At 32.2% G+C, this 25,773-nt stretch overlaps 3 protein-coding genes and 1 long non-coding RNA gene across 16 annotated transcripts in view; 2 read left to right on the top strand and 2 right to left on the bottom strand.

Moving 5' to 3' along the window:
- LOC125505827 (cytochrome P450 6A1-like) overlaps nucleotides 1-4,316 on the top strand; it is a 5,131-nt gene extending 815 nt beyond the window's left edge. The window contains exons 2-4 of one of the 2 annotated variants that reach the window (XM_048670498.1): nucleotides 1,810-2,937; nucleotides 3,331-3,582; nucleotides 4,102-4,316. In XM_048670498.1, coding sequence (XP_048526455.1) covers nucleotides 1,815-2,937; nucleotides 3,331-3,582; nucleotides 4,102-4,268 — 1,542 coding nt within the window. In that variant the 5' untranslated portion in view covers nucleotides 1,810-1,814 and the 3' untranslated portion in view covers nucleotides 4,269-4,316. Of the gene's footprint in view, nucleotides 1-1,809; nucleotides 2,938-3,330; nucleotides 3,628-4,101 lie in introns of both variants that reach the window. The other variant, XM_048670499.1, reaches the window with a different exon arrangement.
- The window catches only part of LOC125505828, a 12,834-nt gene extending 8,047 nt beyond the window's left edge, over nucleotides 1-4,787 (bottom strand). The window contains exon 1 of one of the 2 annotated variants that reach the window (XR_007282454.1): nucleotides 4,381-4,787. This is a non-coding gene — a long non-coding RNA (uncharacterized LOC125505828). The remainder of the gene's footprint in view (nucleotides 1-4,380) is intronic. The other variant, XR_007282453.1, reaches the window with a different exon arrangement.
- Nucleotides 1-25,773, bottom strand: part of LOC109546936 (uncharacterized protein CG43867) — a 178,826-nt gene that overhangs the window by 102,021 nt on the left and 51,032 nt on the right. The gene's annotated exons all lie outside the window — the stretch shown is intronic.
- LOC109543062 (cytochrome P450 6A1) overlaps nucleotides 6,130-25,773 on the top strand; it is a 24,105-nt gene continuing 4,461 nt past the window's right edge. The window contains exons 1-4 of one of the 5 annotated variants that reach the window (XR_007282451.1): nucleotides 6,130-6,259; nucleotides 6,653-7,786; nucleotides 7,967-8,218; nucleotides 13,373-13,719. Coding sequence is in view for 3 of the 5 variants with exons in the window: in XM_048670496.1 (XP_048526453.1) it covers nucleotides 6,658-7,786; nucleotides 7,967-8,218; nucleotides 8,792-8,958 (1,548 nt within the window). In the remaining 2 variants the exon portion in view is untranslated. Of the gene's footprint in view, nucleotides 6,281-6,652; nucleotides 7,787-7,966; nucleotides 8,219-8,791; nucleotides 9,005-13,372; nucleotides 13,721-25,773 lie in introns of those variants that run through there. The other 4 variants (XR_007282452.1, XM_048670497.1, XM_048670496.1 and 1 more) reach the window with 4 other exon arrangements.

Consider the following 25,773-nt stretch of genomic DNA (forward strand, 5'->3'; position numbering starts at 1 on the left):
TGCATTGTTTACGAAAAATATTTGACAGGTGTCTTTTCATGATGAATTAGACATCAAATGTCTTCCTGACATACCTAAGATATTCAAATTATATTTAACAAACATAAGTGATAAAATTAAAAGTGTAATAAAATATAATAGAAATAAAATGAATCCACATTTACTTTGTTTACTCAGGAAATATTGGAACGAAAAAGCCCAACATTTTTCGCCACAATATAAAAATAAACTCATGCAGTTTTTAGACAACAAGCTTTCATGCAAAATTATCGGTAATTTTGAAGCACTTGTGCAATTACCCCCGATAAATCGTCTGCGCAAATTGTCAATTATGTGACTTTGACATAATCTCATTGTTTAAATTAATAAAGGTAATATTAATTAATAATTTTGATGTACATTTAATTTGGGTGTATGTTTCTCTGGTCTACTTCAGATTTTAGCATAGGTAACCATGCATGACTTGAATTAAATGAACCTGAAGCAACACAATTATTTTGATTTAGTAAAATTAGTGCGCTTTCTTTAATTTTACGTTTTTTTGTAGATTGTTCTCTTGTTAAAATTGTAGAATTGTTCCATTGAATTTTGTGGAAATTATCAAATGCATGTTGACAAATATGTGATTTATGATATTCTCTGTTTTTTTTTATGTATGATTGGTGTTCTTTGGTTCTTTTGTGTAATGGTCATGAGGTTTCTCCTGTGTAAAATTCATTGCATTCGCAAGGAATTTTATAAATTACATTTTCGATAATTTTAACATTAAAACACATTTTTTGTATTTTCAATTTTGTCATGAGGTTATGTTACTGAAATTATGCTATTGTATTTTCAGTTTTGAAGGTAGTCCTAATATTAAATTTTTTACCTACTCGTTTAATTTAATCTGAAAGTCCTAGAATAAATGGAATGAAAAGGTTTGTAATAGGTTTATTTTGGTTTTCTTTTGTTTGTGGGAATTCAATTTCGTTAAAACATTTTTCAATAAAAGAACTTGGATAATTATTGAAATGTAGAATTTCTTTTATAAATTGTTTTTGTATGGAAAAATTAGATTGATTACAAATTATTTTTGCTCTATCATATCACGATACCTTTTTTAACCATTATCGGGTGATTTGAGTTGAAGTTCAAATATCGGTTACTATGAGTAGGTTTTCTATAGACCAAGGTTTCGAAATTGTCTAAATTTTTTTGAATCAGTATATCGAGAAAAGGAATTTGGTGAATAAATTGTGTAACAATAGTAGGATAATACAGTATATGAAAATTCGCTCTGATAATTCTTCAGAGACGAATTTAATTTCCTTTACTAATTGGAATTTTCTCTTACAGCTTGAGCCTAAGTGTGTCGCAGGATACCCTCTAGGTGATAGTTGATAACTTTTTGATAAATAATTCGTTCTGATTGCGAAATAGGAGCACTATTTATCAATCTGTCCTAAATGACGTGAGGAAATTCTGTCTTTTTTAAAGACAAAAATTTTTGAGGCGAAATACCCAACAAAAAGTTTGTAAAAAAAACAACTAATGAGACGCGATTGTTCGGAAAATTTGCCTAAAGAGCTTCGAACAGAGAAATATTGGCGAGAAAATTCGGGCGTTTAGCTAGATATCTAGTTTTATGAATATGAATTGAAAGTAAAAATATAATAGCAGTTTAAGTAGAATATTTACTATGTGCAAGAAACGTAATGAACGATTATATAAAAATAACAAATTATATGAAAAAGTTAATTCTGGATTTATCTCCAATTCCTGCTCTCATTACCGCTTGAAAACTAAATCGTCTGGTTTTTTTTGCAGAAAAGATGTTACCAGTTCCAGCTGCTCTCATGATTATCATCATAATTTTACTCTTAATAATTTTCTCTATTGTTATAACCTTCTCTACGTACACTTTTTCTTATTGGAAGAAACGAAAATTTAATTTCCTGGAGCCAACAATCCCATTTGGAAATGCTCAGAGTTTCTTTCTTGGAAAAAAGGGTTTAGGAGAACTTTATAGCGATTGGTATCTGGAAATGAAAGCCAAGGGTTGGGATATGGGAGGTGCCTATTTCGGCAGCAAACCCGTTTTCATACCAATCGATAATAAGCTGATTAAAACGATATTGGTTAAAGATTTTTCGAATTTTCAAAATCACGGCTTTTACATCAACGAAAAAATCGATCCACTGTCTGGGCATATCTACAATTTGGAAAGCAGCAAGTGGAAGAACCTGCGCTCCAAAATCCTCCCAGCTTTCTCTTCAAGCAAATTGAGGAACCACATAGTTGTCATGGATAGTCTCACCAAAGTATTAGTCAACAGACTAAGAAATATGGCACAGTCTCAATTACCAATTGACATTAAGAGTAGTTTGGATAGATTTACCTTGGACGTAACATCCGCCTCCCTTTTGGGAATCGAAACTGAATGTCTGAAAGATAAAAATGCTGAATTAATGAAGCAGACCAGAGCATTCTTTGACATACAATTATGTCGACTTTTTAACACCTTGGTACTGCTAATTCCCAGGAACATCCTTATATTTTTCAACTTCAAGGTGTATCCAACACAGGTAACAAATTATTTCATTAACTTCTTTGGCAATCTTAAAGCTCAAAGATCAGTGGAAAAAATAAGGAGAAACGATTTGACCGACATATTAATTGATCTATGCGACAAAACTAAAATTGTTTCCGGGGATAGTGGTAATGGTCTAACAGAACCCCTAACAATCAAAGAGTTTGCTGCACAAATGCACCTGTTTCTTGACACCTACGAAACTTCTTCGGCAACAGAAACTTTTGCTCTGTGTGAACTGGCTGCGTATCCAGATATGCAAACTAGATTGCGAAATGAAATCAATACTGTTTTAAGCAGATTTAATGGTGTTGTTGAGTACGATGCAATCACCGAAATGAACTATTTGGATCAAGTTGTTAATGGTAAGTCTCTAAATTCAAATTCAAATTGAAAATTATTAGCGTGTTTGTATGGTATAGCTAAATTTGAGAGTTTGGCTTTTTTACATTTTTTACATTACTTTGATAAATGTAAGTAACTGTTACTGTGCAGAAAATACTTTCTGTCGTAACTTGCGTATAACCTGAATTCTAACTAATTCATACTTAATCATATTTTATGTGTTGTTTGTAACCAATATAAAATCGTTTCAAAAGATAAATATAACATATTCTATTGTTCTAGTGAATTATATCCGCATCTGATAAAATTTATACGCACATAATTTCCATATTTGATTGTGGATGAATTATTCTTGAACCAATTAAAAACCAATTATGCTTTTCAACCCAGTGAAACTTTGCGTCTTACTTCAGAAACATTACGGAAGTATCCTGTACTACCCGTTCTTCCAAGAGTATGTGAAAGCGATTATCCAATACCGGATAGTAAACTTACCATTGAGAAAGGAACATTGGTAATGGTGACAAACATGGGAATTCATTACGATCCTGAATATTATCCAGATCCAATGCGTTTTGATCCAGAACGATTTACGTCAGAAAATATAGCGAAAAGACCATTTTCCTCATTTGTTCCGTTTGGTGAAGGTCCAAGAAGTTGTGTCGGTAAGAATCAAGAGCTTAAATAAGGCAAATCGTGAAATAAAAAAGGTAACTTTTGCGAAGGAAGGTTTTTTTTTAAATTTATTTTACTATTTATGAGATAATAATGCAGTACCAAAATTTATTAGACGCAAGGCATATATTCAATGATGTGCATGTATAGAAAATGCACGTTTTGAAGCCTTTAATGTTACCCAACGAATTTCCTCAAATTTAGTCTCACTCAACATTTATTTCGGATCTTCAACTCACTGCAATTTACAAGCTGGGCCACCTTAAAACGGCTTTCTCCGAAATGACTGAATGAACAATTAATCGATAATTAACACTTTGTGTCCACGTTAATTAACTTATGGAAATTAAAATTTCATAAAAATATACAACCTCCAACACGCAATGACACGGAATTTCACACCTTGTGAGCATGCAACTAGAACAGTTTTCATATCAAATGCATGGAGCCTTAGCCTGTACATGCAACTATAAAGTGGCAAGCAAAGTTCATGGGGCAACTGTTTGTAGGGAAGCGTCTTGGAATGTTGCAGGCAAAAGTTGGTTTGATTGCAATCCTTCGGAATTTCAAGATAACATTAAGCGAGAAGACTAAGATGCCGATCCAGTTTGAAAAATCTGGACTTTTTTTGAACCCTGAAGGAAAAATATGGATAAACCTTGAAACAATTGAGTGATTATGACCATTTTGCATATATTTACTAAATACATTTGATTAATTTTTACGTGTTTCTTTTTCTTTTAATTAAAATGATCCTTACAGAGTAGAAGTAGTTGGTAATTACTTACCCAATTTCGTCAAAATGCCTCGAATTTCTAAAAAAAAACAATGAAATTGGTGAATGATTCGCGCTGACGTGTTAGCACTTATCAGTGGAATGATCTTGTGGCGCACAATTTATCCTGGTGACGTAACAACAAAGGATCAGCAGGATCCTTTTTGGATTTCAAACAGTAGAAACAGAGACAAACCTCTTTCAGCCTCAACCCTCAAGCGAGAGTATTTGAATAGCAAATTGTTCAACCTTTTTTGCTTTGTCGTACTCAGCTCAGTGTTATTCGTTTTCTCATCCATATGGAGCATCGCTATATATGGAGCAAAATATTCAATTTAAATCAACTATTTTTCTATTCTTGGACTATTGGCCGACTTAACATGACCTGCAACATACTATAATCGAGAAATATATAAATATTATTGTTTCTCTCGTATTAATCTCCACAGTCCCATGATAGGTCATGTGAAACGTCTGATAGTGACTTCAGTTTAAAAATAATTTACTTTACAAGGTGTCCAAGATAAGGTTGCTTTGCATGGGTATCTATGAAACTGCGAAAGATACGAACTCTCTTAAATTAAGAAATAATTGCGCAAGTTGAGGCAATGTTAAATTCAGTATTAATAGAGCTTCCTAATCGGTTTCCTTTTTTTTCTGTCTGTTTGAAAAACAAAGCTTGATGATGGTTTTACAGAAACGGAACGTTGTAATTAATTTTTGTAGACACCATCTTGTAGCACTAGAAAAGGTGCCATCTGACGGTATTTTTTGTTTTTTGATATAGTTTGAAATAACTTTAAAATTTAAACAGAACTAAGATCCTAAAAACCACTTTCTTCTAAATATCTCAAAACTTTTGTATTCAACAGTTTTTGACCCTGATATTTACCCTGAAAGTGGAGAAAAACCTATTTGAGGCCACATGAAAAATTGCAAATGTATGTTTTGTCGGTACTATTTGGAAACTGTATTAGTAATCATTTTAATTGTCCTAATGTCTACTTTAAAATGGTCTATGCGACTTGGTGGTTTATTTATCGTTAAACCGCTGAAAATGCGAAAACTGAAAAGTCTCTGAATAACAATTTCTTCAATATTTTCACTGATTGTCTATTTTCTTCATTATTTCTATTAACAGTGGAGTATATTTACATAATATAAGTTGCTTTCATGTGAGATTATTCCAGTTGAAAAAATCTTATTACAGTAAGTAGCGCAAACCAGCCGGCCGACATGCAGGCGGAGTTGTTGAAAAGTTTAAATAAATAACATAAAAACTTTACCTATACATATTAGCGCTTTAATACAAGTATGATTAGACATTTATTTGAAATCGATCATTCATGGGTGAGAAAGAAAGTAAATACTGAAAAATTGTTTTTTCCCATTTTGACCGTTAATTTAAGGTTGTGCGAAAAAGTGTTAAATGCAATAGTTTTATATTTTTTATTATCTTCAGCTTTTGCATTAAACGGTTGCCGCTAGCAAGTCACTTTTCGCCGCAAATCGCGAAAAAGCGATTTCAACTCCAAAGCTGCATCCCCATTTCAACATTCCCGGTGTTTTCGTATTCAAATTTAATTTTTTCTCTGAGTTGGAACCTCAACAACATTCTCCACCTGGTCCTTGCCTGTTATAATTTTCTTGCACTAGCCTATTAGGGTTTCGAAGATCTCCATGCAATGCATCCTTTACTTGGACACCTTGTAAGTGCATTGTATTGATTGCGAAAAGCTTACTGTTTTGTAAATTTTTCTGATACTTATCACATAATCAGTTTAACGTACTTCAGACTAAGATTGAAAACCACACAACACTGAACTAGATAGGTACTAAAGAAACACGAAACTGATAAATCAGACATTTTTGCACCAGAGAACATAAACTTGGTAAGCAGTACATTTAACAAGGTAAAACGAGTTTTCAGAAGATATATTGTGATTTGCACAACGTATTGTTTCTAAATTAAATTTATTATTAAAAGACCCATGAGGTGAAAATCAAGGTTCAACTTCACAACAATAACTGATGGGACGCGATACCTCGGAAAATTTACTCGGGGGTTTAGCTAGATATCTAGTTTCATTATTAACCGTATACATCAATTACTACATGAATTAAAATTAAAATTAAAATAGCCGATTAAGTAGAATTTTCAATGTGTGCAAGAAACGCAACGAATGATTATATAAAAAAACTTAATGCTTGATTTATCTCCAACAATGAGACGCAACAATAACTCATTAACGCTTCAAAACTAAATCGTCTATTTTTTTTTGCAGAAAACATGTTACCGGTTCCGTTACCACCTTCCATCATTATGATAGTGATTTTAGTTCTATTAATTTTGTCTGCTGCTATAGGTTTCTGGAAGTTCACTTTTACGTACTGGAAAAAGCGAAAATGTAATTTTCTGGAACCAACAATCCCATTCGGAAATGCCCAAAATTTCTTTCTCGGAAAAAGAGGTTTCGGAGAACTTTTTGGTGATTGGTATCTGGAAATGAAAGCCAAAGGTTGGGATATGGGAGGTGCCTATTTCACACGCAGACCCGTTTTCATACCAATCAATAATCAATTGATTAAGAGAATATTAGTCACAGATTTTGCATATTTTCAAAATCATGGCTTATATATCAATGAAAAGACAGATCCACTCTCTGGACATCTCTTCAATTTGGAGAACCGCAAGTGGAAGAACTTGCGATCAAAAATGCCAGCAGCTTTCTCTTCAAGTAAATTGAAGAACTACACGGTTATTATGGCGAATTTTACCGAAGTGTTAGTTAATAGACTAAGAAATATGTCACAGTCTAAATTACCAATTGAAATCAAGGAAGTTTTGAGTAAATTTAACGTCGACGCAATATCCGCATGCCTTTTTGGAATTGATACTAAAAGTCTTGATAATGAAAATGTTGAATTAATGAAGCATGGAAGGGCATTCTTTGACATTCAGTTCTGTCGAGTTGTTAACACATTGGTACTGCTAATTCCCAGGCCCATTCTTACATTTTTCAAGTTCAGGGTGTTTCCAACACATGTAACGAAGTATTTCATGAATTTCTTTTCCGATATTAAAGCTCAACGAGCAGGAGAAAACATAAAAAGGAACGATTTGACAGACATATTAATTAATTTATGTGACAAAACGAAAAGTGTCTCCGATATTGGTGGTGATGGTGTAATGGAACCGTTAACAAGCACAGAGTTTGTTGCGCAAATGCATCTGTTTTTTGAAGCCGGCTTTGAAACTACCGGAAGTACCCAAACATTTGCTCTATATGAATTGGCTACCAATCCAGATATTCAGAACCGATTGCGAGTTGAAATCAATACTGTTTTGAACAAGTTTAATGGAATTGTTGGGTATGATGCAATTACCGAAATGAAATATTTAGATCAAGTTATTAATGGTAAGTAATATAAAAAAAATAAAATAATTGGATTACAATTGGGAGTTTTTTTTGTCAATTTTAATGGAGGGTTCCAAAAGATTTTATTTATTATGCCCATATTTGCTTTCAATATGTTGATGATTCACATATAACCAATGGTTTAAACATCTCAATGTTCTAAAATGCTGTTTATTCCAGAAACGTTACGAAAATATCCCGTATTTCCCATCCTTCCAAGATTATGCGAAAACAATTACCGAATACCAAATAGTAACGTTACCATTGAAAAAGGGACGCTGGTAATGGTGACGAACCTAGGAATTCATTACGATCCCGAATATTATCCTGATCCAATGCGTTTTGATCCAGAGCGATTTACGTCAGAAAATAAAGCGAAGCGACCATTTTGCTCGTTCATGCCGTTTGGTGAAGGACAACGAAGTTGCGTTGGTAAGTACCAAGAGTTTCTAGGAAAAGTTTAAAGTCACAACGAAATATATTTTCAATTTTTGCTTGTGTCGGCTACTACCAAACAGTGATAACTGTTTTGTGCTTCTTCGTACTCAGTATACAGGGTGTTTGTAAATATTTTAACCGCGTGTTCTCCTAATCATTTTAGAAAGGGTCTTCCTAGAATTTCTTTAATTTGAAGTCTCATTTTTGAGATATTTGATATCTAAAATGGCGAAAAATATTAGTTTTTATTGTTTTTTCTTTAAAACGGTTAAACATATAAACTTCAATTTTGGTATACATTATAAGCAAATTGAGTGGCATTCTATGGTAGTGTTTTGTAGTTCAATTTACTTTTATACAGGGTAGAAATGTGGCACCCCTACTTTCGTTTTGTTCAGAACTTTTTTGTGAGTGGACAAAACCTAAATACTACAACAAGGAATTCAACTAAAGGATAATTAATTATTTATTAACCCATTGAACTACTTAATTTATTTATAGAGATAAAAACATATCACTCCTACACGCAATGATATCATGTTGTGAACATAAGTAAACTATTTGCAGGAAAGCTTCTTGGAATATTGCAATCAAAAGTTGGTTTGATATCAATACTTCGGAACTTCAAGGTAACATTAAGCGAGAAAACTAAGATGCCGTTCAGCTTTGATAAATCTGGAGTAATCCTGAACACTAACGGAAAATTATGGATAAGCCTTGAAACGATTGAATGATTTTGTCGTAGTTTGCCATATTCAATAAACAAATATGTCGACTTCACCTAGTTGTATTGATAAAAACTCTCCCAATTTTAGTCGCAATATTACATTTTTCCATGCAATCAAGCATTCACGAAAAACGGGAATAAAAATCCAAATTCGTAATCAATGCTTTTGAATTCGTTATTTGTCCAAATTATCTCCCAGACTTGAAATAATGAGCTGATGCAAAATTGTAACTGGTGACGAAATGTTAGTTATAACCATGCTCTCTTAAGAAACATTTTTGAATCAGACCATTTCTCTAGAATTTGCAGTCTTCATTTGTCGGTCTAGTTCTCTCGCAATCTGTTTTAATTGGGAAAATTCAGAAACTTTTCTTCTTCACAGTGAATTTCATAATAGTAACGGGACCTTAGGCAACGTAAAACATGGAAATATACCTACATTTTGCAGTATCCTTTGTATCAAAGACTTAATTTTTCCAGAAAACGAAATTGAGTAAATGCAATAACTTTCTACTCCCGTAAAGCATGTTTTCTTGACAGATCAGCTTATGTATTAAAGTGAAATTTGGGCCCCAAATAGGGAAGCTTAGGAACCCCGCTTTTTCAATGAGAAACCACAAAGTTCTTCAAAAAAATAAGTTTCTTTATTCTAAGGCTGTCTCGCCTAAGAAAGCTTTGCCTCGTTCCAGTTTATTATTTTCGATAAGCCGCTTTACTCGGCGAAGTTTTTCCAAACTGTTTTAGTGTGCGTAAAGGTTATTCACGAATAAATCCCTTAATCTCTTTATGATTTCTTCAAGCGCACTTGGAAGTTCCCAGGGGCAACTTTAATGTGGTCGTTAGTTTTGCATAGGTATAAGAATTCTGATGCGGAAACAGGATAGACGGTATCGCAAAAGTAAATAAGCCTATACAAAGAAAGCATCTTGAGTTATCGAATTATCAGACCAAATATTGGCTTCCAAAAATTTTAGTTTAGCTGCAACAATAAATGTAATCATAGGTGATAAGTCAGCTGTTAAGTTAAAGATATTACTTGTTTTCAGAGAAAATTCTCAACAAAGTTGTCTTGAAGTACAAGTTAAGAAATAATGAAATTCTGAGGGATTGCAACGGGCTGCATAAGTTCGTTAATGATGATGTGCATTTTTACATTAACTTAATGCTGTTTATTTTCTTTTTAATTTCATTGCCGTGTAACTTTTATTGTTCAAGTTGACACCCACACATATTTTCAACTATTTATAAGTATTCTAATTACATACGAGCATTAAAATGATTTCTGAAGTTTGTATGAAAACGGTTTCTCTCCAGGATAGTACTTTTTATGTTGTTATCGATATTTCAATTTTATTGCAAATTTTTTCATATAGATATTATAAAACGTTTACATCTCACTGGAGGAAGTTCTATAATGAAACCATTATACAGGCTTTCTATGTTTTCATTATGCATTTATTATGAATTTAAGTACACCAGCTAGGAATACTCTAGAAACTCTTTTATCTGCACCTGGGCCATAAGAGCTTATTATCGCTCTGAATATTAGTGCAATAAGAATTCCTGACATTAGGTAATTTTCTTCTGTAACGACTTTTCCCAAACTAGTTTTTCGATTTATGCTACCCTATTATTTTGAATCTGCTGGAATGTAGGATGCAGAAATATTCCTGAGAGAGCTATCTTTAATATCTGAAAGAATTCTACAGTCACTCAAGTGTTAATAATTTATTTTTATATCTGAACTGAATCTACACAGGTACTAGGGATCTACACTACAAGTTCTAGAAATTCTGGAAACTTCGCCATATTTATAAATTAAGTAATAAATGAGGAAATTTGAAGATTTCCTTTATACCAATGCCACAAAATTCGAGATTGTAACAGCTTAAAAAAAACACTCCGGTCTGGAAAAGTTAGACTTTTTCGAGAAAGTTTTAGATAGTACGATGGATGGTGCCAATTTATTTACCAAACTAGTGATCACTCCAATCGATGATTCAATATTCACATAAAAATCAACATTTGACTATATTTTCATAGTCATGATTCTCATCTTGGCGAAGATATCGACACCAAAAGAATTATGTCAACATTTTCAAATAAAATTGATAAAATTTAAAGTGACTTAACTGTGACTTAATCTGCTGGTACATTTTAAATTAAAACTCAAAAGCTTGAAAATGAAAATATGGAATTGATGAAACCTTGAGATTCTAGATGTTTTCCACACATGTGACCTGAGCATGTAACACAACAGATCAAGATTTTCGCTTGTCTTTCGGAAGGTCGAGACAAATTATGATATTGGCCTCTTCAAGGTTTAAAATTGATTTAGAAATTACATCAATTCTGTTCTAGATAAATTTAATAGGTGTCTTCGGTATGATTCAGTTAACAGAATGAAACATTTAGCTCAAGTTTTTATTGGTAAGTAAATCATTCAATTTGCAGACATTATAACGTAATCAGTTTCAATAAATATGAGAAAATATATCGAGAAGTTCTTGCTTTATACTAAACATTTAAATTATTAAAACGTATATAATTACTGAATGCCTTCATATGTAAATTACCAATTATTTCTGGTACCGGGTTCAAGTAAAAATAGTTATTCCATTACACATATCAGCACGAATTCAAAAATTAAACTCTGACATTTTGATAGTACTATCGGGTCTGTGTTTTGTCGAAGCAAAATTACATCGTTATAATCGCAGCTAGTTTGCAATCAAGATCCCAAACTAACCCAACATACACATTACACATAAACTGACCTTGAAACACAGATAAAACGAATTTCAGTGAGCCGAAATTATTTCATTGATAACCAATTTTAACGCCTATTCATTTCTGGCAGCTTGAATATTTATAATGAATCGCTTAGAAAGATAGAACATCAGATAACATTGATAAAGAAGTAAAGACAAAAATTAAGAACTTGCAATACTAAATACATTTTCATTTTAACACTTTCTTCAAGCACCCGCTCAACACACCGATTCCCTTTTACTTTGCCAAGACAAAGCAGTGATTTAAGTGGCGATTTCGCTTCGATTGGTCCAGCACCAACTGCGCTATTGAGCAGTATCGGTTGTGTGCCAGTATTATATTTTTACGAGATTCTCTAGTTTGCCCTCTGGGCAAAATCAGCACGATCAAAGAAACTATCCCTCTACTTTATTTCAAATAGCAATAATTCTACAATAAGAGAACTTAAATAGTATGTATGAATCTTATGAAACCACCCCTCAACTAATAGCACAACTCTTAGCCGGTGCTTTTACATGTCCAAATAAATTTTAAAAGCGTTCAGGCTTAATATTCATACCGCAGTTGAGCTGTATTATTATCCATTAAGACCTTGTGGGCGCAGCATCCACTTTGCTTAATTCTTATGAAGATGATAATGTTTTCAGCGGTTTACTGTATCCGTGTAATAAATAATAGCACAACTTCTAGGTTTCGAGGTTTGTCTTAGCTTCGGGAATGATCAAACTAACACCTACCAAACATGTGCAAAAAGTTATAAAGAGTCATCCACTGGATTATAAAGGTCACTCAGAAATTGATGCTGGTCCGGTGAGCATTTCCACGCATTTAAAGTGAAACGTGATTTTCCGTGAAACATTATTTATATAAGTTGCTGGCCGAAAACTGTAACCATCATCAATCATCATAAAATCTATAGGAATGCTACGGTTTATAATTCAACAGCCATCAACAGAGATTTAAAATTTAATTCAATTTATTACTGCATCCGCATTTTCTATTATCAAGTGAGTTTAAAATGAAGAGCTTTCATTCGCTCTCTCTGTGATGCTTCTGGAGTTGTGATGTTTTATTTGTCCATGCGATTTATTTTAATCTATTCGCTCAACGTTCATTAATTCTCGTTTCTTCAACTCCCTCCTGTTTGTTATTTGCCCATCTATCCCAATAATTAATTTTCTCCGGCTTACCTTCAAATTATGGTTGAAAATTTGAGTTCATCTTATTACATCATACTTATTTTTAGCAGATATATTTGAACTTTAAAAAGTTTGATAATAAATCATATGTCCATTCCTACCGCTTCAGATTATAGAGTACGACGTCACATTATATCAAATTATCACTCACTTTCTAACCGCGATTAATAACTTAATGATCATTATTCTGATATTACGTATGTTTGTCGACCTCAAAATTTTTGATTTGAACTGCAAAAATTTCCGTTAGGTGAATGAACTTATGATATAAGGGAAAAGGTTTGGAATATGGCAATAAACTGTTATTTTGAATGTTAATAGCGCTTCATTAATTTAATATATGAAGAGAGCCATGATCAGTTCAATATTGTAATTATATTTTTACCCATATTTATAGAAGACAATTTACTAAACTGTATTAATTTGATTGATTTAAACTTACATTTTCAGCCCTTACATTGTCGTAGATATCAGCAATTAAAAGTCCAAATTTGTTATTAGTATTTGAAAAGTGTGAAACCTACGAATTCAAGTTAATCATTAGAAATTGAAGCAATTATGTTAGCAGTGTGACAATGTGTTGTCTACACATTGTCACAAGTGAGAAAAAATCTCAAAAACTGCAATGAAAAATTCCACAAGCATAACGGAAAGCATGTTGCATCAAAGAAGACAAATAAATTATGAAAATCCTACCAATGGCAAGAGAGCAAATATGGTTAAGAGGCAAAAAAAGTTTGATTAGTTCATATATGGAGAAGTACAGAACATGATTAAATGCGTACCACATCCCGATGGTAAGTGTTTTTGGAAGAACTTACTAATAGCACTTAAACCTTCATTTGACTTGCCGACTTAGAACGTTCTTCAAAATATCAGCTTTTCAGTTTAGATGAATTGGTATATTTTTTTTTGTTTGAAATTGTCAAAGTATATTTAATAGTCATTAAAATATACCTTAAGAGGGCAGTAATGATTTAACTACAGTCTCAGATGGACATTTTCTTATAAAGATCTAATCAAATACTTGAAAACATCACCTTTATGTATCAGCTTTTGCTTAAAAAGGTCTACAAATAGTGCCAAGCAGAAATTCTTTTGTCAGCAAATATGCTGTTTTTCTAATACAGGATTCGAACGCATTTTCACCATTAATAGTTACTGAAAATGCAAAGTAATGGTTTGGAGTTTAAATTCACTTTTAACTGAGCAATAATTAAAACAGAGGCACACTAACTCGGCATGTGTATTAATTAAACGAGCAAAAGTATCCCTATCCATACTGAAACCAATAAACCGCATAGATATTAATCATAAGAACTAGAATATAAGTGAACAATGATTAATTAAGTAATGTCTTGTACTTCTGCGGGCCAACACAAAATTTTTGACGCGAATATTACTAAATAAATTGAACCACCCTTTCAACTAACATACTATATACATTCGTTTAGAACTGAAACGTTCTTTGAATCGTCTTGCGATGTTTAGAAATTTCTATTCTATTATCGGAACGAGGTAATTAAATAAGTGAGCTTAATTCAGAAACGCACTGCGGAAAATGTGTTTGCGTTAAAACGGAGGGCGGCTTAAAATATGAAGATAAATCTTTTGAAACAGGCCCACATGAAGCAGGTGTGTTCAAATGTGCATACGTGAATTGCTTAGCACTTAATTATTCAACGTACGCAAACCATATGAAATTGTTGGAGGAATTCAGTTCAGGTAGTTTCGAAATTAGTATGTATTTGCCTCAATAGCCAAAAGATGCTCTGTAAAGCAATTCACCAGTTTTTTTTGGAAACATTCATTGAAAACGACAAGTTGTAGCTTTCTAAACAGCTGAGAAGATAAACTGGAAACATGCAGAAAATATTGCAGATTTGAACCCAAAAATCCTCCCCAACTATTTTCCACTTGAGGCTGGTTTGCCGTTCCGACCTTAAAGGTTTAGAGTACAATTTTGAAAATATAATCATAGTATGAAGAAAACAGTCTGATAAATTTCCAAATTTACTTGTTGAAATAACTTACAGCCACATACACAAATATAACAAAAATTAGACCTTTATAATTGCTTTGTAACTCGATAGTACAATTTAAAATAAACGGCAAAAGCGGGAAAATTGTGCGACTTTAATTGCAATTTTCACTGAAATATGTAATATCATCACCTACCTTTTTATGTGATACGCCTATGTAACCGAAATATATAAATTATTACTTTTTATGAGCTCTTAAAATATCTTTTAATACAGATATTTGCATAAGCGCATATACCAAAGTATAAAGAAAACCATAAAAGACGAAATGAAATCTGATAAAGCGTATAAAGGTAGACTTATACGATATGTTTCAACGATAACAGTTTAGAGCCTCTCCACTGTTTTATTACTTTGCAGGAGTTATGTTTTATTACACGATAAACTTTTGATATAGTGGAAGATTTAAAATTTCATAGAATATTTGAACCAACTGCTTGTGGATTTGCGAAAGTGTCTATTGGGGCAAGTTGGTGCTTGTCGCTCATTTTCTAAACCAAAGTTTCAAAACGTTATTGCAGTAGCTTTCCATCACGTAAAACATTGTTCAACGGAAAAACTTTCATCATTTATTGAGGCTTATAATAATAGCCTGTGTTTAATGAGCAAACAGAGGCTGCCTTACAAAGAATAATATTTTCCTTAACAGAAAAGAATGGGTTTTACGATAGAGGGAATATTCCGATTCATAGTATTGCTTCCCTGTGAACCATTATTCGTTCTAGATTCATATTTTTTACCTTTCAAACCTTTATTGGCTCCGAAAAATTGCCATTAATGTTTTATAGGAATTAAAATAATTAAACCACTAAAATTGCGTTTCAAGCGATTATATATTTTGCTGCTGCTGATCTTTTAAAAGCGAGGATCGTATTTAAAACAGTCTATATATCTTAGGGGTCGCATTTGTCCGCATAAACTTGCCGTACTATGAGAGTAATATAAGGTTTTCCATACTCAAGAATAAAGCGAATCCGGCTAAAAATATCTGAATTCCGCACAAAATATTCCCGCAAGTATTAAAATGTTTGCTTGAAATCTGCTCGAAATTAAAATTTTGCCTGTTTAATATCAAGAGAGGCTAGAAGCAAAAATTCCCCAGAAAATGCTGGTTTGCATGTTTCTGCAAAGCGTTCTACAAGCTCCAAGAAATTGTCTTTCTTGCGTGTCAGATCTAGAAGATTATTTGCGGATCAAGTTATTAAATAGTTAATGCGTTTAATTGGACAATTAACTGAATTTTGCTCAGTTATTGACACTAAGGCAAATATGTTTACATAAAAGATATAATCTTTTAGCTTAATGATATTATCTTTGTAAGTTGTTTGAATTGTCTCATTCACTCAATTCGATGAATAACAGGTATTTTCAAACTAATGGCACAATTACGATTGTTAAGGCGCAATATAAATAGCTAGACAAATCAAATAACTATCTGTTTTTCCGATTATTATCGTACTTTATTTAGCACACGATAAATGATTTTACTTCATAAAAATGCAATTAAACCGTACACATTACTTTATTTACTTCACTTAGGTGCGCTTGAGGACTCAATTTGAAACTGTATTGAGTAAAATAATTGAATACAGAGTAAGAATCATATATAAATAATCTTCTGAAATGTTCCTAGGGCAGGACTGTTTGTTACTATTGCAAGATGAAACTGTCAAAAACACCAGAAATTAATGGTACTCATGATTATTTTTAAATGTACACTTCAGCGGAAACACTCGAATTAATTTAAACTTGAAATCCAGCTTTGCCAAACTCATTAGTGGCAAAACTCTAAATCAGTAGCTTCTCAATTTGTTTATCAGTATTTAGATTTAGAAACTTCCTCAATTTCTAAATTCACTTTCAAGTTTAATATTTTATTATTTATCTAATAATGGCAAACATATGTATGGACTCATTCTTCAACTGTGTATTAATATATCGTTATTCACGAATAGAACGAATTTATTTTGCCGAAATCCCATTCCCTCAACTTTAACTTATGTGAACGCCAAGCATGTATAATAAATCCGCTACTTCGTTTTGCTGTTTGGTTGGTTTGCTGTATACTGGAAATAAATAAGAATTCAGATGGATATATGTTGAGGTAATAGAGTGGAAAATTAAACTTTTCGCTTTACTACAAAATAAACGACCAGTTGTTTACAAAGTTGTACTCTAAAAGCCTCAAAAGTGTACATAAAATATTATCAAAAAACGGCAATGTTATCGAGTTTTATGTGTTAATTTGTACGGTTAAATTACGATTCCGGGTTGAGCAGATAAGCACATAATTAACATAGTACTGCCAGATTCTTTGACTTAAAATAAGACGCATTACGATCAACTGTAATAAGAATTGCTGTGAATTCGTTTGTAAATAAGATTCGCATTTTAATGAAGCTCCCACGCCTCTCTGCAAAGTGCAAGAGCTCAATTATATTAAATAAATAGTTTTTAATATAAATGAGCGCTTGAGGTTTAAACTCTTCTTGCTGCAAACCTTATAAAATTTGCAAACATTAATTTCACCATATATGTAATATTCGAATTTTGGTTATTTTGTCTGTTTAAAAACAAGATTAAAGGGTTTAATTGAAAGGGTTTAAAGTTGAAAAAAAAAGTTAAAAAAGGTTATTTTGTCTGTTAAAGTATGCTTTACATACTATTACTTCAGCATGTTCGCCCATTTTATTATATTGTGGACCTCAAGCCACTTTATACCGATTAACGCAAGACAGCTCTTAAGGAAAGATATATTTCTTTTGCTCCAGTAAGTTATCCCATTACGAACTTGTTTGATGTTTTACTGATCGTCTTATTTCACGGATCGTAAAATACCACTTGCCCATCTTTTGCCCTCGCCGATATTTCGAGAACTTCAACAAGCAAAAAATAAGGGATAACTTCTAGTTTGTTTCGTTTTAACCCAATGCTGGGGCGAAAATCGATATATATTTGTTCCAAACTGTCGCCTATTCGAGTTAATGACTTGCTTATTGCCACCAGCCTTAAGATTGTGCTCGATCTCTTTAATAAGCAAGGTTTTGTCACTAACAATGGTAGCCTCTATTGAAATCACTTTTTTCCAAATAAGAGGCTCGAAATAATAGTTTAAAAACCAAAAAATCTATTACTGCTCTACTGCTGCATATTTACACATTCACACTAAACTTGTAATAAGAACATACGCATATAGACATATAACAACAATATAGAACTTATCTACAACATATGCATGTTATGTGATAACTTTTCAACTGTTTGTCCTCAAAACGACTTTTAGCAAATTGTACCGAAATAGATTTATTTAAAGCTTCAAAACGTTGAAAATTTGCGCAGCAGAACCAGCCGTGAAATTAATCTATCGATAAAATATAAGGTTTGAACATGAATAAACAGCAACTATGAATTCATAATGGATCTTTCTATAATGACTGCAAAATGGAAGAAATTATTTTGTAGGTATTCGGTTCAATACTCGTTTCGTTTCTTATTTAGCGGAATAGTCCTCCAACGGCCCTTAGCATAATGTTCAATTAAAAAAACAAAGACCTATTAAAATTGCCTTTCTCTTAAGTCCATCACTACCTCAAAACTTCCGAATACTTGGTAATTTCGATTAAATACACCCCGCGAAGGGGAACTCTGACAATAACGACCCTTTCGTACTTTCATTAGCAAATAAGCAAAGCGATTTTATTACCTCCTACTTCCTGGGAAGGTTTCAAAGGATTTTGCTTAATGTACACTAATGGATATTCATTATTAAAATTACCTCTTCTCTGTAATATTTAGACGTTCACCAGGCCAAACGCCTTCTCCACCTAAACAGCCTCGGTTCTCCTAAGGCTCCAAATTTATTTACGATGGATTAATAGATCGATTGAAAAATCATATAATAGATTTAAATTTTCTTCATTTAAAAGATGTATTGTACAATTAAGGGATAACATCAAATATAGTAAGCAAATGTTTTTAAAATCCTTAAAGACAGACAACAAGAAGCATGATTGTGAGATTGATAACAAATTAACAAAATATTGAGTAAAAGATTGCATGATGAAGTATAAATAAATTGTGCATTTGTAAAAACAGATCTAGAAAAACATAGCCCTAAAGCAAAGTAATGAAATTATATGGAAGCCATGTATAAAAAAATATAGTACCAGAACGAAAAGAAGAGAAAAAATAAAACTCTAACACCAACCAAACAGTGTAGACAATCAAGCAGATTTTTGATTTGAAGAACCCTGCGACCAAAAGAAATAGTATATGTTTAATTTTCGAAATTGTTGCGGTCATTTTTCAATTTCCAGCTTGTCTTAATCATAAAAAAAATGTTTAGTTATAGAATCAGCACGTCCAAGATTAGAATTTCTACATGATCCCTCAAAGTGTACCCAAATCACTTGGTAAGAAAACATTAGCATATTTTTCATAATCAATTACATGAACACAAAACTTGTGTCACTGAGCAGCCGATCCTCATTTACTTCGCTGTCACTGACTGACTATTAATTAAATGGAAGCAAAATACTTAATAACATCCTTCTATTCTTTTTTGTATCAAAATGCTTCTAAGTTGACATAAATTGGGTTTTAAGTTTTGGGCTACAATTTTATTCGATATTCGATTGATTAAATAACAGCTGAAACACTTCCATCAAAAAAAAAAGGAAGGAAAAAGGAAAAGGAACTTTGGTTACTAGCAAAGCCATACAATTCGGGTCTGCTTTTATTAAGTAATTGCTTAAGTTAATTCTGGACCTTTAAAATATTTCAAAAATGTTTTTTTCTTCTTGGTAATTGAGTCTAGGCAACGGTGAGAAAAAGCTATAAGTTTTTTAGCCAACAAGCTTTCGGCAATTTGTTTGCCCGCCTTCCTCGGGGCACCAGCAGTGGTCCCTCAAACGTCTTTCAATTATTCGTGTATTGGTCAAGAAACTATCACATATTTAATATATTTCCTCAAAAAACATATTTATCAACCATTTTATAATTTTCTTCTTTATCACCGCTGTATTTTCACAAGATTAAATTCTGCTTTAATACTCGTGTAATTTAGATCATCTGTTGTGCCCATTCTAAGAGTTATTTACACATCCCTTAATTTAACTTTGGTAAACCGATTATTTCCATTTCACTGAGTTGAAATTATTTGTTAGCAGATGAAAGAAGCTACCCAATTTCGAGCAAACAAATTTCGACAAACTGAACATTTTCCAGAATATGTTGTTTTCTATCGAACGATGGAACACTTATTAACCGTTTACTAGCAATCCCAATAAATTAAGCTGGAATTACTTTTAAACCTTTATTGTGAATACCGAATAGTTGCTCAAACAAGAACGTAATAGATTACATGAAATTACTTGTCATCTTTTTCCTTTGTTTAGTTCCATGTTTGCAGCATCGATAAAATTAAGTTAACAACGTCTAATTCCATCTATCTGATGGTTCAAATCGAGCATCCGGAAAGGCAAAGACCTGGAAAATATAACATCCCTTTTTACTTTATGGCATTCCGTAAAATGTATGTATACAAGGTAGAAGTAACGATGGGCAATTGGAGTTTTGTGAACCGTGAAATAAGACGATCAGCGAGAAAGTAAACAGGAGAAGCTAACGCAAAGGCAATTCGTGCAAACCAAAGGAAAATTTCGTCGCTGTTTCAACGACACGGTCCAAATGCATATCGCTACACCGTCTGCCTGTCGATGCTTAATCATTGAAATGAAGAATAAAAAGCTAGACGATTTTGGCATTAATTATGCTCTTTCCATTAATCTTTCAAAACAACCTCATTTTTACCAGAAACGTACCTCCAAATAAGCATCTTATTCTTTAGTTAATCATGCTAACAATGTGCGTTCTTATTCATTTAGTAATTTTTCAAATAAATTTCAATAAATTTTGACTAACAAACTACTAATGTAAAAATAATCAACAATTTCCATTCTAACAAGTTATAATATGATAAATGCCAAAACGACTTCTAACCATGCAGGAACACCGGCCAAACTTTTCGATAAAAACACAAATCATTCAGAGAAACACTAAAACTTCGTAGCCAGCGATCCTTGAAAATATCCACGGCAATTATTAATTGATTTAGCCAACCATCGCAGCTAAGTAGAATAGAAAAAACATGCCTCTTTGGCGTACATCATTAATTATTAGAAAAATAACTGAAAACTCTGGTTCATTACGCAAGTTTCCTCGTTTATTTAATCAAAAATGGCTAAAATCAAGTGCAAAGTTACCTAAAACTATGGCCAAAATGGTTCACAATAGTTAATTTATATTGCCAGTGATGAAAATCTGCTTATTTTGTAGCAACCATGCTCATTTAAAAACCCTAACTTGGCAAACTAATTGCGGGTTCACTTGTATATGCTAGGAAAGTTCCTAATGAATAAACAGACGGTTAAAACACGTTTGCAATGTAAATTTCTAAAGATATTCTGCAAGTTTCATGTGCGGCAAAACCACCTCCAATTCCAGGAACATATTGTCCCATATATTTTATTACGCTGCTCACCACCACCATGCGCTTGTAGAGCAAATATTGAGACTAAACACCCTTTTCTCCATTAGCTAATAGAGCCCTGGAGACAAATGTTCAAAATTTGAAATAATGTTGAGGTCGAGACAGTAACTTTACACTAATACCAAAACACAATTCAGGTGCAAGAGCAGCAAGGTAAGTGCTCCAGATAATGTTCTCAATAAATCTAACTTTAGAAACATGAACCGGTGAACAAACCGAATTAAAGGAACTAACATTGTTGTCCATCAATTTTTCTGTGCTCGGATTATTTAAATTCAACAGTTCGATGGAACATACCAATTTGGTATAAAGCATTATTCGGAGATGAACGTCAGCGAGTCACAAATAATTCTACTAATTATTATATTCTAAATTTAGTTACGTTCTAAAAACGTTTAGTTACGTTCTAAATTTAGTTACTAAATATTCTAAATTTAGATACGTTCTTTGATTGAAAAACTCGCCAGAAAGAAAAAATACAAATAAATGGAAACTGACATATTTTGAGAACAAAGATACTCATACAGACACTTTCGTGTTGTTAAGTTTACCAAAAGGGTAAATAATTGGAATAGTTAAAGCGATTTTCAAATTAAGGCTAGAAAAATTCCAGGAAAAAAGCGCATTTTTAGTTTTTAAAGTATATTTTCGTCAATTTTTAAAACAGATTTTTGGTTTACATGTTATTTATAAGGAATTGTTAAATATAATATGAAATCAAAGTCAAAATCATATCACAGGCTTTACAATTATTCTACAAAACCAATACGTATACGGAAATTGAAGCTACATAGTTGATATATAAGGCAAAGGTTAGACAATTGTAAAGTGTAGAAGTTTTATCGTTTCTTGTTCTTAAAAATGTTTTTTACACTTTTTCTTAACTTCTGCTATATATGTTGATTCAGTGGCTCTTCAACAATTTGTTTGCTTACTAAGAGAGATTCAATTCATTCAATTGACATAAAATTTGAGAAAACTAATATAACTTGCATGTTCAAAATGTATTACAGAGCAAAAATAAAATAAAACCAAATTGTAAAATGCACGTCAAATTTAAAAATGAAATTTAAAAAAAATTTAAATTCTATAGAAATAGAACCATATGCCACAACGAGTTTTATATATAGTTTACACACAGTTTCATAATATTATAAAATAGGTAAATAATAAATATAGCGTTATATCGAAAAAATCCCTTATTATATAGGCTTTGCTATTCAGATTCAATTAAATAAAATTTTAACTTTTGTGCATGAAAAACCCAAATCAGGAGGCAAAGATCGGGTAATTAAAAATGGTAATATCTTTACAAATGAACTCAGCATTTTTAAAACAATACAGCATCTAAAAAACTTATCAATGATTTGAATGCACTTGTTCACTTATCCAAGGTAAGTTGAAAGTGCTTTTAACAGGCGAAAATCATTGTTTGCAATATTAGGAAAATTGTAATTTTTTTATCTAGCCATCCTATGTCTCGCCAGATAACGTTCAACTTCAAAAAGTATTTAAGCAAGTTCGCTTAATACAAATCCAGAAGTAACATAAAAAATAACACGTAATTAAAGTAACAGGAACTTTTCAAATTAATAATGTATGAAATAAATTGTTGCAAATAGTCCAACTGACTAGCGAAAATGTTCTATACCTAAAGTAATACGCGATGGTGCAGAAAAACGACAAAGACCCACTCGACTGCTTTAAAACTGCAGTAAAAGGAATATGAAAGTTTCTTGGTCAACTTTACGGTCGGATATTTTATGTGACACTATCTAGAATCGTTTCAGAAATATTCTCCATCAGGTATCATAAAACTAACGTATATAAGGAAATCCCGACCGAGCTGATCTCACCGGGAATATTAGAATGCATTAAATCTGGCTGGAATATCCAGGAAAATCGCAGAAATGCAAATGTAGAGGTAATAGCGCGGATCTGCATTCGGATTTTACAGATTTTGCGACATGCATATGGGAAATGTGTCATTTAGATCTTTCGAAAAATAATGTTTGATATGAAAATCTACTAGGCAGTTTCCATAGATGCGGCATATTTTGGAGGCAATATTTGAAATATTTGTTAAAAACCTGCAAACAATCGGCATTACGAATGTATTATAAGATATAAAGACAAAAGCATGTTCCCATCCCCATTAGAGGATAAATTAGTATGAATTTAAAAAGTTATGAAATGTTATATGAAAATCTGGACAATCCAATCTGGAAAATCCCAAAAAACATGGAAAACAACAACAGTTGAACAACTGTAAATGTATAAAAAGCGAGTGCATGCAACACGATAAAAAGCGGAAAAAAATTAAGGAAATATTTTTGAAAAATGAGAAAAACGAAGATGGTCAATGAGTACTTACACCACGAAGAAGAAATGGGGGTTTTAACATTTGTTGCTGAAATAACAAATTAGCGTTATTGTCCAATTGGCAGATATTGTAACCAGTTATTTAAAGAGATAACACAAAATCAGCTAGAAAAGGTAGTTGAGTGTCTGAAAAGAAACAGAAAGAAAAAAAATGGTGTGCGTCACGGGACGCTCGACACAAGTGATAACTTCATACATTTATAGAAACCATAAAATATGGAACTTGTTTAACGCATGGTGGCAATAATAATTTTATTTTATAATTTTAATATTCTTGTTAGTCTAATAATTTGTAAATGGATCAGGTATAGGTAAAATGTAATTTAATTTTCGTTTGAATGTAAAATATCTTTTTTATTTGCAACTTTTACATTATTCAACGAGAGGTTGTACATGATGCTCTTCTTGGGTTTGGGTAAACTCTTCTTCTTGAGTTTCTGTATTTTTTAGTCGTAATTTCTTGTTTGCTTTGTATAATCTTTGACGTTCAGCACTAGCTCGTGGTTGAGGAAAGCTACTTTGAGTTGATATACTACTGAATGCACGAAATCGTTTTGACGTTGATGATGATGTTTATCATTTTATACTAAATATGAAAGATTACGAAATAGATATCTAAATATTGATTATTTGTTGTTATAAAATAAGATAACAAATAATAGAACATATTATTGCACTAAAAGTTATTAATAATGGTTGTGACACTGTATTTGCACCTAATCTTGAGCGTTTTTCATAAATTGACCCTGCCTTCTTTAGAGAATATCCGCTCAACATCTGGTTTAACAATTGTCTCCGATGAAAATCACTAAACAAGTAGGTAGTAATATTTTACTAGTTCGGAACTTTGAATCGTGCAATACAATGCAAATGGACATCATCTGGGCATAGTGGAGGGCAAGTCGGATCATTTCAAAGATCAGAATCTTTTTAAAGATTCGGATCCCAAGTCGAGTCTCGGGTCAACGGATCCAGAACAATAGAGCTTCATTACGCATCGATGGGCAAATCAGTGCCGGTTCTGTAACCCTGCGCCCACCCCCCTGTGGTGGTGGGNTGCGCAAATACTTTACATTATTTAACATGCAATTTAATATGATTTCCTTTGTTTTTTTTATTACTATTTATTATTGTTTCTATGGGTGTTTGTTGAGTTTAAGTGCAATAAAAAACCTGCATAATAAATGTTTGTGGTAGACAACAAACAAAATATTAATTTATTACTGCACCTCCCGCCACTCAAAAAACTCCTAGATTCGCCACTGGGGTAAATCAATATGAAACGCGTTATAATAAGTTTGTTTCTTTTTAACAAAATTTAAGCTACTTCATTACGCAAGTGTTTTTTTTTTGTTTTGTTTTTTAAATAATTATTGTTTCTCATCGAAACATACCTATTCATATGAGTAATTTCTCAAAAACATCGATAATTACATTTTGCTGTGTTTTTCTTTCATATTTATTCATTTTATTTATATAGTTAAGGTTGTATTAGAAGAACAGATCACAGGTCAGGCTTGGACGTAATTAATTGCTTCTGTCAAACTAATACGTTGTATTGTAGGTTATAATATACGTATTTATATATACAGGGTGATTCAAAATTGGCGTCCTTCCTTTTAAGGGGTGATAGAGACTCCCTTGGGGACATAAAAATATTGAAAAATTTTTTTTCGAAAATTTCTAGAAGATTCTTATCTTATTAAGTTATCTTCTACAATTTTTTGATGAAAAGGCACAGCGGCAATGATGTTTTTTGTCATTAACACATAGTTACAGGTAGATCTTGTCAATCTTAACAATAATTTGTCAAACTGTGACTTACTTTGAATTTCCTTTCACGAATTTGCGGATATGCGATTAGTTCAGGGGAAATG

Source organism: Dendroctonus ponderosae, unplaced genomic scaffold (genome assembly GCF_020466585.1).
Source record: "Dendroctonus ponderosae isolate FM_Combo_2020 unplaced genomic scaffold, Dpon_F_20191213v2 Dpon_F_20191213_1, whole genome shotgun sequence".
NCBI lineage: Eukaryota > Metazoa > Arthropoda > Insecta > Coleoptera > Curculionidae > Dendroctonus > Dendroctonus ponderosae.